At 40.6% G+C, this 12,089-nt stretch overlaps 1 protein-coding gene across 7 annotated transcripts in view; it reads right to left on the bottom strand.

Annotated features, from left to right (window-relative positions):
* Nucleotides 1–2,414: 2,414 nt before the first annotated feature.
* The window catches only part of LOC117477574 (MAP7 domain-containing protein 1-like), a 39,450-nt gene continuing 29,775 nt past the window's right edge, over nt 2,415–12,089 (bottom strand). For 4 of the 7 annotated variants that reach the window (XM_034124266.1, XM_034124272.1, XM_034124269.1 and 1 more), the window contains 8 exons: nt 11,288–11,526; nt 9,782–10,475; nt 8,100–8,259; nt 5,138–5,242; nt 4,989–5,039; nt 4,846–4,900; nt 4,046–4,357; nt 2,415–3,000 (listed from right to left, as the gene is read on the bottom strand). In XM_034124266.1, the coding sequence (XP_033980157.1) occupies nt 4,059–4,357; nt 4,846–4,900; nt 4,989–5,039; nt 5,138–5,242; nt 8,100–8,259; nt 9,782–10,475; nt 11,288–11,526 (1,603 nt within the window). In that variant the 3' untranslated portion in view covers nt 2,415–3,000; nt 4,046–4,058. The remainder of the gene's footprint in view (nt 3,001–4,045; nt 4,358–4,845; nt 4,901–4,988; nt 5,040–5,137; nt 5,243–8,099; nt 8,260–9,781; nt 10,476–11,287; nt 11,527–12,089) is intronic. The other 3 variants (XM_034124271.1, XM_034124270.1, XM_034124268.1) reach the window with 3 other exon arrangements.

Below are 12,089 nucleotides of genomic sequence, written 5' to 3'. Positions count from 1 at the left end.
GTATATATAAAGGTGTGAACGCACATTTTCGGAACTATATCGGAACTATAGCCTACTGGGAAAAGTACTCCGTTGTGAAAGCGCCAAAGGATTATTTGATTTTATGGGATGCTAACTTGACCTTTATTGCTTATCTCAATAAATGATGATATACGTATAGCCTTTTTTGTATAAATGTGTGCCTATTAATATTACTTTTAACACAAATATAAAAATAACTCATGTGCTCTTGATTTCCTTGAAGTGCAACACATATATGTAGGATAGATGCATTATCCCAATTTGCGTGCATTTTCTGTATTGGCTATAAGCCTCATGAACTGTTTCAAAATCCGAGAATGCAGGAATGAAATCTGTTTTCCAGGGAAACTAGATGAAGATTATTTAGAGAAAATATTTATCCCAAGATTAAAGTCATAAATGTATCACCAAAAGATCCCACAATTTACAAGAAATCGATTGATCTAACTTTTTAAAAATCTCATATAATTTCAGATTTTCTTTCTCCACTATTTATGAATATCTCAGAAAATATTTAAGTTTTTCTTTCTTGCAAATGTGCCACTTTAAACTTAAAATATATCAACGGTTTTTTTCCTCCTAAATTGAGAAATGTAATCTTGGAAATTCTGAGTTTTTTCTCAAAATATTACCCTCCCCTCAAGACTCTGTAAAAAAAAATTATTCATTTGTTTTATGTGCAGTGTTAGCATGTAAATACCCACTAATCAGACAGCAATATAAACCCGAAAAGGACCACGAGTTGCAGAGAAATAGAAGGGGGGTCTCATTATTCAGAGCATGGACTCTTTTATTTGCTGTATTGTTCGGTGAATAGGCTTTCAAAATGCAAAGTCACCATCCAAACCAAAGCAAACAGACGAAGTAAATATGTTCTCCCTCCAGGTTTCTGTCCAGAATCACATCTGTGCTCTATGGCGGCTTGAAACAGGCTCCAGTGTATTTAGTTAGACATCTGATATGTCAGCGCTCCTGTGACCCGAGCTGACCGGCTGTTGCAGCACAGAGACCGTTTGAGGACCTGGAGCTAAAGGGAAAACCAGAGCGGCCACAAGGCTTCTAATATTTGATTGCTAGAGTGCATCATAGTAGGTGGACAGCACATCTCATGCACGTTCCTTTGATCTCTGGGCTCAGAGCTGTCTGGGGTCAGTTCACTGCTCTGTGCCACATAAAGCCACAGTCAAACACACACAGAACACAGAGTCACCCTGTGGAAATAAAGACCTTTTTTCATTCTCATACATTAAATCCAATTTCAAGAGAACCTAGAATACATATTCTGTCGCTCTGCACTGTTGGAGGTCAAATAAATCAAACACAGACACTCTCAGTCCCTTTTAGCTTAAGGTACATCTCTAATAATATTAGTTATTTGTATTAGGGCACCCAGCTATCTCTAGTAACTAAAGGAAGTATGATTTATCAAATTGAAAGTCCTACATAATAACTGAATATTGGAATATTTCCGATGTCGGTCCTTGTCTAATTTTGAGTTAACCACCTATTTAGTTTGTTCTCCATTACCATATCCCAATATGTCTCTGAAAAACATTTAAGAATAATAAAAGGTACCTCTATAAAACTAATAAATGTTTAATTGTGGATTATATTCAGGTTCTTATTTGAAACAAGCCATTTTAATGAAGTTAATAATCTTAATCAAGAGAACTTAATTAATTTGACAAAGTAAATGTTATTTAGTCTTAAATTGGATTCAAACATTTTTTATATTCTTCTGATATCGTGAAGTTGTGTTATCAAGTCTGACAAAAATAAATCTTGCTGTAATATTAAGTGGCAAGGAGATCTAATAAATAGATTTAATTATATTAAATTTAGGATGCACTGTCTTTCAAGCTTGATCTCAAGAAAGAAAGTCAGGATATCTCGACCTCTGCTGCTCAAAACATATCAAATTCATTTTTTTTATCTGTCTCTTACACATCTTATAACTGTATGAAAGTGCAATACTAAACCCTTACAAATGTGTTAATATATGATCTACAAGGGTTTTAAAATGTCTGGTAGCAGGGTTCAGGTGCAGCAACATTTACATTTCACTGAAATCCTCAGTGCTGCCACCTTCTGGTTCCTCTGAACATCTTACTGTCATGCTGTCGACAGTTGAGAGAGAAATACTCAAGTTTGGTACCTGCATTTCCTTTCAAATGTGTTTAATGAATGATGTATAACACAATGTTTTTTATATGTATTTTGTCTTTCCTCACACAATCACAAATCTCCTTAGCTATTTTCACCCATGAGCAGCTCTAAAAACAGAATCTTTATTACAAAATCTGCAATACCCCATTAGGACACTGAAAAATCTTGTTATCTAATGTCTTCTTCTAATAATAATAATCGATATAAATGCAGACAGACGGAGACGCTCCCTTTCATAAAGCTTTATTTCACAGATCCCCTGTAACAGGAGGCCTAGGCAGCCAGGCTCATTATACATTTACATACACTGTCTGTGGCCAGTCCTTACAATGCTCCATGTTAAATAACTCAGTAATTCAAGACAAAACAACAAACACACACACACACTGTTCAACTTAAGATAACAATAACAATATCGTAACGACGGTAATAATAACAACCATTGTCAAATATTATGTATTTCCAGACTCTTATACTGTATTTTCTAAAAATGTGTTACACAGTCCGTCATCTTTAAGGTGCACCATAAACTCTGCATGTGACATTTGATAATACAACTTGACAGATGCTGCACCAGGACACGCGGTGAAGACAGAGAATACTTGTTGCATGTTTTTATATTTTCAGATGAGAAGCTCCTCGTTGTCCTCTTGCGGCAGATACTGTAACATGTGAATTCAGCGCAGTTCATTGTTTGTTTGGCACACAATTTTTTCTTCTTCTATAAGCTGCTGTGGTATGGCATGAATCTCATAGCTCAAGCAGAGACATAAGGCGCGTCTCCATGGAGATGAGTGGGGACTCACAGGACCTCTGCAGAGAGAACAACACAGGTCAGATACAGGGGAACAGTTCAACTCATATTTGTTCAATCAAGTTTCTATTCCAGTAGGCATTAAAAGCACTGATTCTGTATTTCACAATTAGCATCATTAGCATTAGCATAGGCTATTCTTGAACACATCTATACACATGAATACATTTAAGAGGATCTATTTAGCTCATTTTCAGGTTCATATTTGTATTTTGTAGATTCAAGTGTTCCCTCTGTAGGAAACTTTTGGATATTAGCCTTTGCAGACCATTTACATGCATACAAACCTATAAAACAGACTACAGGAAATAAAAACCCAAAGCATAATAGAGCCTCTTTAAACACGATAAAACCCCACATCTTGATTCCTCAAGAATTCATAGGCATACTTGATATTTTGCTACTTCATACAAATGAATAGAAATGATTAATAAAACAAAAATCCTTATCTTATTTCCATTGAAATATCTACTTATCACTTTTAAAATTGTGTAGGGAGATTTTTGATAAAACTACATTTACTTTACTTTAATTGTTCATTGTTATGAGTTAGTATTCTTGTACAGTTCATATTATAACTGTAACATTTTACATTATTCTGTTGCTGTAATCTCTTGGACGAGAATTTCTATATTATCTAATGTTACTTTCACCCAGGTTTGAGTCTTATTCCTTACACACAATAAAATGATGTGAACAAACAACACCATTTTGAAAACATCTGTAATATCCTTCTGAACAAAACACCAGGAAATAATTCCACCTGATGGCTGTAATATACTTTTTTTACTTTCTCTCTCTTCATACCCTGTTCTATAATTTCTAACTACCATAAACTGTGATTAGGGTTCATGTTACTATAAGCTGTCCATTGTTAAACAGGTCATATCAAATCATATTAGATATAAACATACAATTGTGATTACACTTTGTGTGGGTCACATAAGCAATACGGATGTAGGAACGTGTTTTTAAACAATTATCATCCTTTAACACAATCAACAGTATACTTTATAGTGGTGAATTCAGCACCAGGACACACACCTTGGCTGTGTCCTCACAGTCTCAGCTGCTGAGTCTTCACTGTACCTGCGACATGCTGAGGCTTCATGGGGCCTGTTTTCATCAGGAAGGGCTCTCCGCCCTCAAACGCCAGCATGGGCTCACCCACCAGCCCGCTCTGCGCAGGGTTGGATCCGTTGTTCAGCTGGATGATCTCCTCGAAGTTGGCCGCCCCTCCATTGGCTGAGATGCCGTTCTGGTGGGCGGCGGGCTGGACGTCGTTGGCAACAGGAGCGGGAACACTTTGTGACGGGCTGAACACAGCTGCACCAGGACTCTGGAGGCTCCCAGCTGCTGCAGAAAGATGTGAATCATGAGCTATACTTTGCTTCAATAGCAATATTTATTTTTACGTTGGTCTTTTTCATTTCTTAATCGTTTAACCTTTATTAGAATTATGGAAATGTTATTACTATTATCTTTTATTTTTATTTCTCTGGTACCTATATGTTCACTTTGTTTTATGGGGTTTTATATTTTATATTGTTGCATCGATTCAGTTCAGATTCTTGTGTCTTATCTATCGGAGAGAAACCATTATTTATTTTATTTTATTTTTATTATCATACATTTTACCTCCTTGTGTCTATTTGCTATAGTTTGCTGCATGTACCTGTAAAGTTCTTAATAAATACTCTGAGGGGAATTTCTTGTGATGTGTCATTTTGGAAAGCACTTTGAGCTGCATGTGTTGTATGAAAAGTGCTATTTAAAAAAAGCTTTATTATTAAACAAATTAGATTTTTAGAGGTATTCCTGTATTTTGATGATGTGACACTTACCCTTACTGAGATCTGAGTCCTTGCCATTGACCTGTGGAGAAGCTTTGACCTCTTTCTGTGAAGATAAACAACAAAAAGACGTCTGTTTTAAAACTCCAAGAAGTGTGTTAATGTCTTCTCTGTAAAAGAGAAATCACACTGACCTTTTCTCCTGCGTCACTTTTCCGAGTCCTCTTCATAATCTCATCAAGGCGCTGTGCAGATCAGACAGAGAGGTCAGTTAGTGAGATGTTTCTTTAGAGGGAGGAAGTACTATGATAAAAGCTACAGTGTTAACGTTCTTCCTCCTCACCTTCTTCCTCTCCAGCCGCTCCTGCTCTTCTTTCTGGAAGTGTTTCTCTCTCTCCAGCCGCTGACGCTCGGCCTCCTCGCGGGACTTGGCTTCAGCCTCCTCCCTCTGAAGAAAGAAAACAGAAATATTGCACGTAAGACTTTAAATAAACCGGATGTGTGTCATTTTTTTTATTGAAACCTGCTTCACCAGAGTTGAGAAAAAAAGTTTAATTTCATTAAAATATTCTGTTACACACTTCAGATGCCCTTGTGTAGACTGAGAATACAGAGAAAAAATACATAGCAAATGACACTTGCCCAACTGTCTAATTCAAGTTGAATTTCAGAATCGTACTCTGTGCAAGTGTACAGGAAGTCCTATTTCTCCCTTTACATGTCCACCAAATTACATTTTTTGAGATGTGCCGACTTGAGTAAATTACCTCCTTGGACAATAAAGGCTATCTATTATTTTTGATAGAAATGATTGCATAACTGAGTCTTAATAAATAACATCATATAATTATCTGGTTGAAAAAGGTACTTACATTTTCCTTCATATAGTCAGTGATGGACTGTAACTAAATACTTAGTCAACTACATTACTTAACTATAGATTTGAGGTTCTGGACCTTTTACTCCACTACAAGTGCATTGTGCTAATAATACTTTTCATTAAATATGCTTTTGAATTCAAGACTTTGACTTGGAGTTTAGTCTTTCGTGGTATTAGCACTTTTACTTAAGTCGAAGATATGTGTACTTTTTCTACCACTGTGGTTTCTATTGCGTTTGAGTTGTGTAATGCAAACCCTTTTAACCAGCAGTCGGCAGCACACGCTCAGTCTGTCCTGCAGCCCCTAGGCCTGAAGTGATATTATCTAAGTACCTCCATTACATGCTTCACAGGGTATTTAGATTCAACAGCAAGCCAACAGAAGTGCGCAATGAAAACAGAAATAATGATGTGTGCATAACTCACATCTGTCAACTGTTGCATACTGCTGTTTTTTCAGATATCTGCTATGCCCTGACTTTAAACTGCAGAAATGTCATTTAAAGAGACACATTTTAAATATTCACACTCATTTTCAGTTTCCATTACAGTGAGTGCTACACTTGAGCTCTCAGAATGATGAGGCCGCTGTAGTGTGGAGCTGTCAGAGTGGAACAATGGTCCGATTGAAGAGGAGAAGGGGAGTGGAGCGTGGCTGAGTGTTTGAGGCACACTGACGCTGCTTATCCGACTATCAGCAGAGACACAGGCCTGCCACATTCTCCCCGATCACAATGGCCCCCTCAGCCTCTGCTCATCTCCGTTATGGAGGTCACCAGCTGGCATCTGCCCGGGCACACAAGGGCCCTCGGACCAGCGAGCTGTCCGTGACAGCAGCACTCTCTCCTGCTTTAATCTGCCCAGATGCCAGACAGTCAGTGGTCAGAGGGCGAGTGATGTTTGGACTGGAGTACGGTATCTAACCCCCCGACAGCTCAGGCATCCCTGTGCGCTTTAATCTGCACAGATGGTAAACTGGGTTTACTGCATGTGGGGGGTCGCAGGGACTCATGGTGGTTAATGGAAAATTAGAGGCTTTTCTATGCATACTGTATTTAGAGTTAACAGGAAGTGATACTGTGTCTAACTGGTGAAGTGTTGGGTTCAGTGTCTGATTCCCACAGTGAAAGCAGGGTTCTGTTTTAATGCTTCATTCATTTGGGACAAACTCCCAGAAGCACAGAGGTCTGCTGCAACTTTCACTTGATTCAATCAGAAGACTTTCCTTTTTAAAGCCTTTTATCAAATCAAATGAATACCTATACAAATCTTTCACAGCATTGAATTAAGGTATTTTATAACTGTCTTATTCCATTTTAATTTGTCTTTCTTTTCGTTTTCTTGGCTCTTTAAAGAGTATTTTTGTTTGTATTTAAAGGTCATTTTAAATGGTTTATTTTTGCCTTTTTTCGAAAAAGCTTGTCACTTGTTTTGTAAAGCACTCGGAAGTGCCTTGTTAATGAAATGCTATTAAAATAAACTTGCTTTGGAGTGCCCATGGATACAACTTTTAGTTATAAAGTGTTGCTTGTAGGATGTAAACAAGTCTTTATTTTTCTAAAAGTCACATTTTTGACGTTTTGGATTATATGATCGACATCAAATAAGTAATGGCGCGATCTGAAACCTTTAAAGGTCCCCTATTATACTGTTTTCATCAATATATTATAGGTCTCAGATATATACAAAACATGTCTCTGAAGTGTTTGGCTCAAAACACCAAACAGATCGTGCATTGTAGCATCCCATAAACCCCTCTGTTTCAGACCTGTTTCAAAAGTGCTGATTCTCTGTCTGTTACTTTAGATGAAAATAAGGAGCCCCTCCCCACGCCCCTCTGAGAGATATTTGGTTTAAAAGAACACAATGGTGCTCTAGGAGGAGATTCAGTTGATAAGGTGGGGGGGGGGGGGTTACCTTGGTTGGTGATTGGCTAATGGTTACACAAGCCAAAAAATCGTTATGACATCATAAAGAGGCCAAAATCTGATCAGCTCATTTTCAGACAGGTTTTTATATAAATGGATCAGGACAAAAAGTGAGGGAATCTTTTTTCCTGAAACTTTCAGAATCTCTTTACACAGAGGGGACACATGTTTATGTATAAAAGACATGAAAAAGTGGATTTTGCATAATAGGTGACCTTTAAATAAACTCTCATTCACCTGTTTCCCTTCCTCCTGGACAAACTAGAGCATCAACCGACAGTAATTTTTCCGACAACAATTTAAACCTAGAACGGGCCTCCGTATAACTCAGTTGGTAGAGCTGGTGGCCCCCCCATGTACTGTAACTCGGTCACCATGGCGAGGACCGGGGTTCGAATCTGGCCCAGGACCATTTGCCGTGGTTTTCCCTTCTGTCCCCCCCTTTCAAACACTTTCACTTAATCAAAGGCACTGGTTGCCCTAAAAAAAAACCTGACCTGTCTCTGCTGCTTGTCGTTCTCCTCCTGCTCGGCTATGGCCTTCTCCTGCGCCTCCTTCTCCTCCTCGACGCGCTGGGTCTCGTCCCTCAGGCACTGCTGCTCAGCCATGAAGCGAGCCTCGTCTTCTCTGCACTTCCTCTCCTCCTCCTGCAGGATCCTGAAAAGTTAAAGTGTTAAATAGAGATCAGTGGTTTGTGGGGTTAAAAACCTTCAAATCTTTGTGAACGTGGAATTGATGATAACACCAAAAACATCTATGTCAAAACCTCCAGAAATAAACATTATAAACATGTCGGTGACTCTTTATTTAACTGGTCTAAAATGTCCTGATATACTAAAATAAAGAAAATGTTACAAGAGCCAATATTTGCACAACAACAATTCAAATCTAATGTAATGTTTTTTAGCAGGTGAGCTGCACACGTACAAATGTGTCCACAGGCAGCGTAAGTAGTTCCAATAAATAATTAATTATCATCATTTGTTTATTCATTATTTGGTTCAACATGGAGCAGTTATTATCTGAATCTTCATGCTGCCAAATCACACAACAACTATTAGGAAATTAAGGATTTGTCAAATCAAGCACCAGCAATTATGGCGCATTTCCACTACACGGCCTCGCTCGGCCTCGCTCGGTATGGCTTGGCCTCGTTATGCCTTGTTAGTACTGGCTCACTTTATGCTGCGCTTCCATTACAGTTTAGGAACTGGGGTAGTATCTATAGTAACACAGTGTAGGCGGAGCCGTGACGTCATCTTCAATGAGCACCCCAGGAAAACAACACAGCCGTTAGCTGTTAGCACTCAGAGCTCACAGCTCCTTATATATGTTCAGAAACTCGACAAAAGTTAAACAAGTACACACCACAGACTGCCTGTGTCATGGTGAATACAGTCGCTGCTTTATTTATGTCTGTATAGGCCGTTGTTGTGAGTGTGGACGGTCGGAGCATATACTGCGTTAGCTTAGCCGATCTCCATTTAGAAAACACGCATTTTAAAAGGTTTTTCGCCTGCCGTCTGTCTGCAGACTTGACAAAGCATTAATTCATGGTTTTTACTAACCGGTATCAGTATGTTGTTACTTCGGCATCATTTTGAAACGTGTATTACAATTAAATCACGGTCAAATATGTTCATCTTGTTGTAGTTGTAGCCCCCTTGCCAGCGATTCTCTCTCTAGTTTAGCATACTCAGCCCGACTCAGCCCTGTTTGTTGGCCCCGATAGAACCACGATTTTGTCGGGCCAGAAAAATTGTGAAAAAGTAGCCCCGGGCCGGAACTAGGCATAGTGGAAACGCAACCAAAAACGGGCACGGCACGACACGGCATGCTTAAACCGCGCTCCACGCCATGGTAATGGCGCATTTCCACCATGGCGCCAAGTCACCAATGAAACAACAAATGTTGTTTTGCACCAAGGTAAGAAGGGATAATAACCTTACAATGTGATGAAATACAATGCAAGTTTATGAGGTGTTTTGTATTGCAGGAGAGTTTTGTTGCGTTACATCATGCTATAAGGTGTTCCTGTTATTTTTGTCAAAAAAATATTTATATTTATATATACCCTGCAAAGTCATAAATGCTTAACCACACTATCATACTCTTTCTAAATATTATATGACATAATCTGATGAATAACAAGGTGTTTTATATGGACATTGACCCTCACCTGTTCCTGTTCTCCTGCTCCACGCGCTCCTGCTCCTCCCTCTCCCGCTGCTCTCGGGCTTGTCTGCGTTTCTCTGCCAGGACGCGAGCAGCCTCCTCCGGGTTGTTGGTGCCAGCTGACGGCCTGCTGGTGGGTGCAGTCGGGGGGGTGGAGGCCGCGGGGGCAGCAGGTGCAGCGGTGGGGGCTGCAGCAGGAACAGGTTTACTGGAGGACTTGGAGGCTGCAGGGCCAGGGGATGGTGCTGCAGAAGGAGCAGGTTTACCAGAGGACTTGGAGGCTGCTGGGCCAGGGGATGGTGCTGCAGAAGGAGCAGGTTTACTGGAGGACTTGGAGGCTGCAGGGCCAGGGGATGGTGCTGCAGAAGGAGCAGGATTACTGGAGGACTTGGAGGCTGCAGGGCCAGGGGATGGTGCTGCAGAAGGAGCAGGTTTACTGGAGGACTTGGAGGCTGCAGGGCCAGGGGATGGTGCTGCAGAAGGAGCAAGATTACTGGAGGACTTGGAGGCTGCAGGGCCAGGGGATGGTGCTGCAGAAGGAGCAGGATTACTGGAGGAGGCTGCAGCAGGAGGAGCAGCTGGGGCAGCAGCCTCTAAGCTGGGAGCAGCTGGAGAGGTTGCTGAAGCCTCTGAGGGGCGGAGGAGAGGAGGAGTCAGCGGTTCAGAGGACACCACGATGGCAGGGACAGGACTGGAGGCTGTCAGAGAGGAGACAGGAGATGAGTATGTTTCTTAAGACACAATAGAGAGGAAGAAACATTCGGTTTACCAAGAGAAAAGTTTGAAATGATCTATGTTTCATGGAGCTGTGTGAACAGTTTTCAATGTTTCCAAAGAGAAACTGTGCGGAGTATTTACTTTGAAAAGACAAAATGTTTGATCTGTCTGCTGCTGGTTGGTGGTTTGACAGTTTCAACATCACTCTAGTTATAGAACAGTCAGTAAAGGTGACTTGAAGTTGTATTTTTTAATGTACACTAATATTAGGTTTGGGTTTTGTAATGATCAATATCATTTGCAATATCCCATGAAGCTTTATGTACCTAGTATGAAGTGATGGCATTCGTGTTAAAAGTAGAGTGACACTTCTACTCAAAAAGGGAAATTACAACATTTTATTTTAGAGAAAATCTTTTTTCATGCTTAACTTCATATGTCATTCATACATTTCACTACTATTGTGAACCTAAGATTCTGATAAACCCATTTCAAGCCAAGAAATGCAGCAAAAAGCTAAATTATCTCTTTACACATTGCTGGGTGCCTCATTTTAGAATGCACATGTTAAGCACATTATGATATAAGAGACATGGGATACTTATGTATGGAGATAGCTTTAAAAGATTACATTACAATTATAAATCGAGATGATGCCCTTAGACCTCAGAGGTTCAGTAAGAACCTGGCACGCACACTGCAGTAATCACAGCTTTTATTAAACGTGAATGTCGGCCAAAAAGTCTGGGTCACCTTGAGTCTTGGCTATCGTCTCTATGGTAACCACACTCACTCTTTTTCTCCTCTGGAGTGTCGGGCTTCTGGGGTGTCGGGCTTGTTTCCACGGCGACTGCAGTGACCGTCTGGGACACCCTGGCAGGCGTCTGGGCCCGTTTAGGCCGGGTCTTGGTGCCAGGAGGAGGGGTCTTCTTGCCCGTCTGGGTCTTAGAAGGTGCTGCCGGCACCATGGGGGACAGGGGGCGACTTTTGGGGGCGGCGGGTGATGGAGGTCTGTTTCTGGGCTTCGGGGTGCTGATGAGAACACAGGAGATGGAGGTAAAACATCAGAGAAATCCTAACCGTGAAGGAAAAGGTAACTAAGTTCCAGTGCACTGCATAAAGCTCATAACTAGGTCATGTGGAATATATGAGTGTCTCCATCTGAAACATGATGCTGTGGCTGAGGGGGAGAGAAACCTGAGAGGAGGGGAGGCAGGGAGACATCTTTTTTCCCCCTGTGTGCATCCGTCAGGAAAACCAATTTCTGTCCGATACAATCTGTCCTGCTGTTAACAGACCGGCCCTCTGCTGCTGACTGAATGATGTTCAGCTTTAAGGAGTTACATCATAGCAACTTGGAGTTTCATTGACAGAGTTGGAAGCAAACATAAATGCTACCTTTATGTCATGAGGCTAAAAAGCTAATGTTCTACTCTAGGGTGGCATTATGCAACGACCTGACCCTGTATAATACACAAAGCCAAACAATGGTCATTTCTAAAACAAAAGGCAGCTTTCTTGGAATTTGTTACGCCAAAGGGAGGATGTTAGAACCGTAGTAGTGGAGATGCAAGGCAGACTTGTTGGTGTACGTT

The sequence above is a fragment of the Trematomus bernacchii genome, unplaced genomic scaffold, assembly GCF_902827165.1.
Source record: "Trematomus bernacchii unplaced genomic scaffold, fTreBer1.1, whole genome shotgun sequence".
NCBI lineage: Eukaryota > Metazoa > Chordata > Actinopteri > Perciformes > Nototheniidae > Trematomus > Trematomus bernacchii.
Note: the sequence above shows the minus strand (reverse complement) of the source record. Positions and strands in the feature narration are given on the sequence as shown.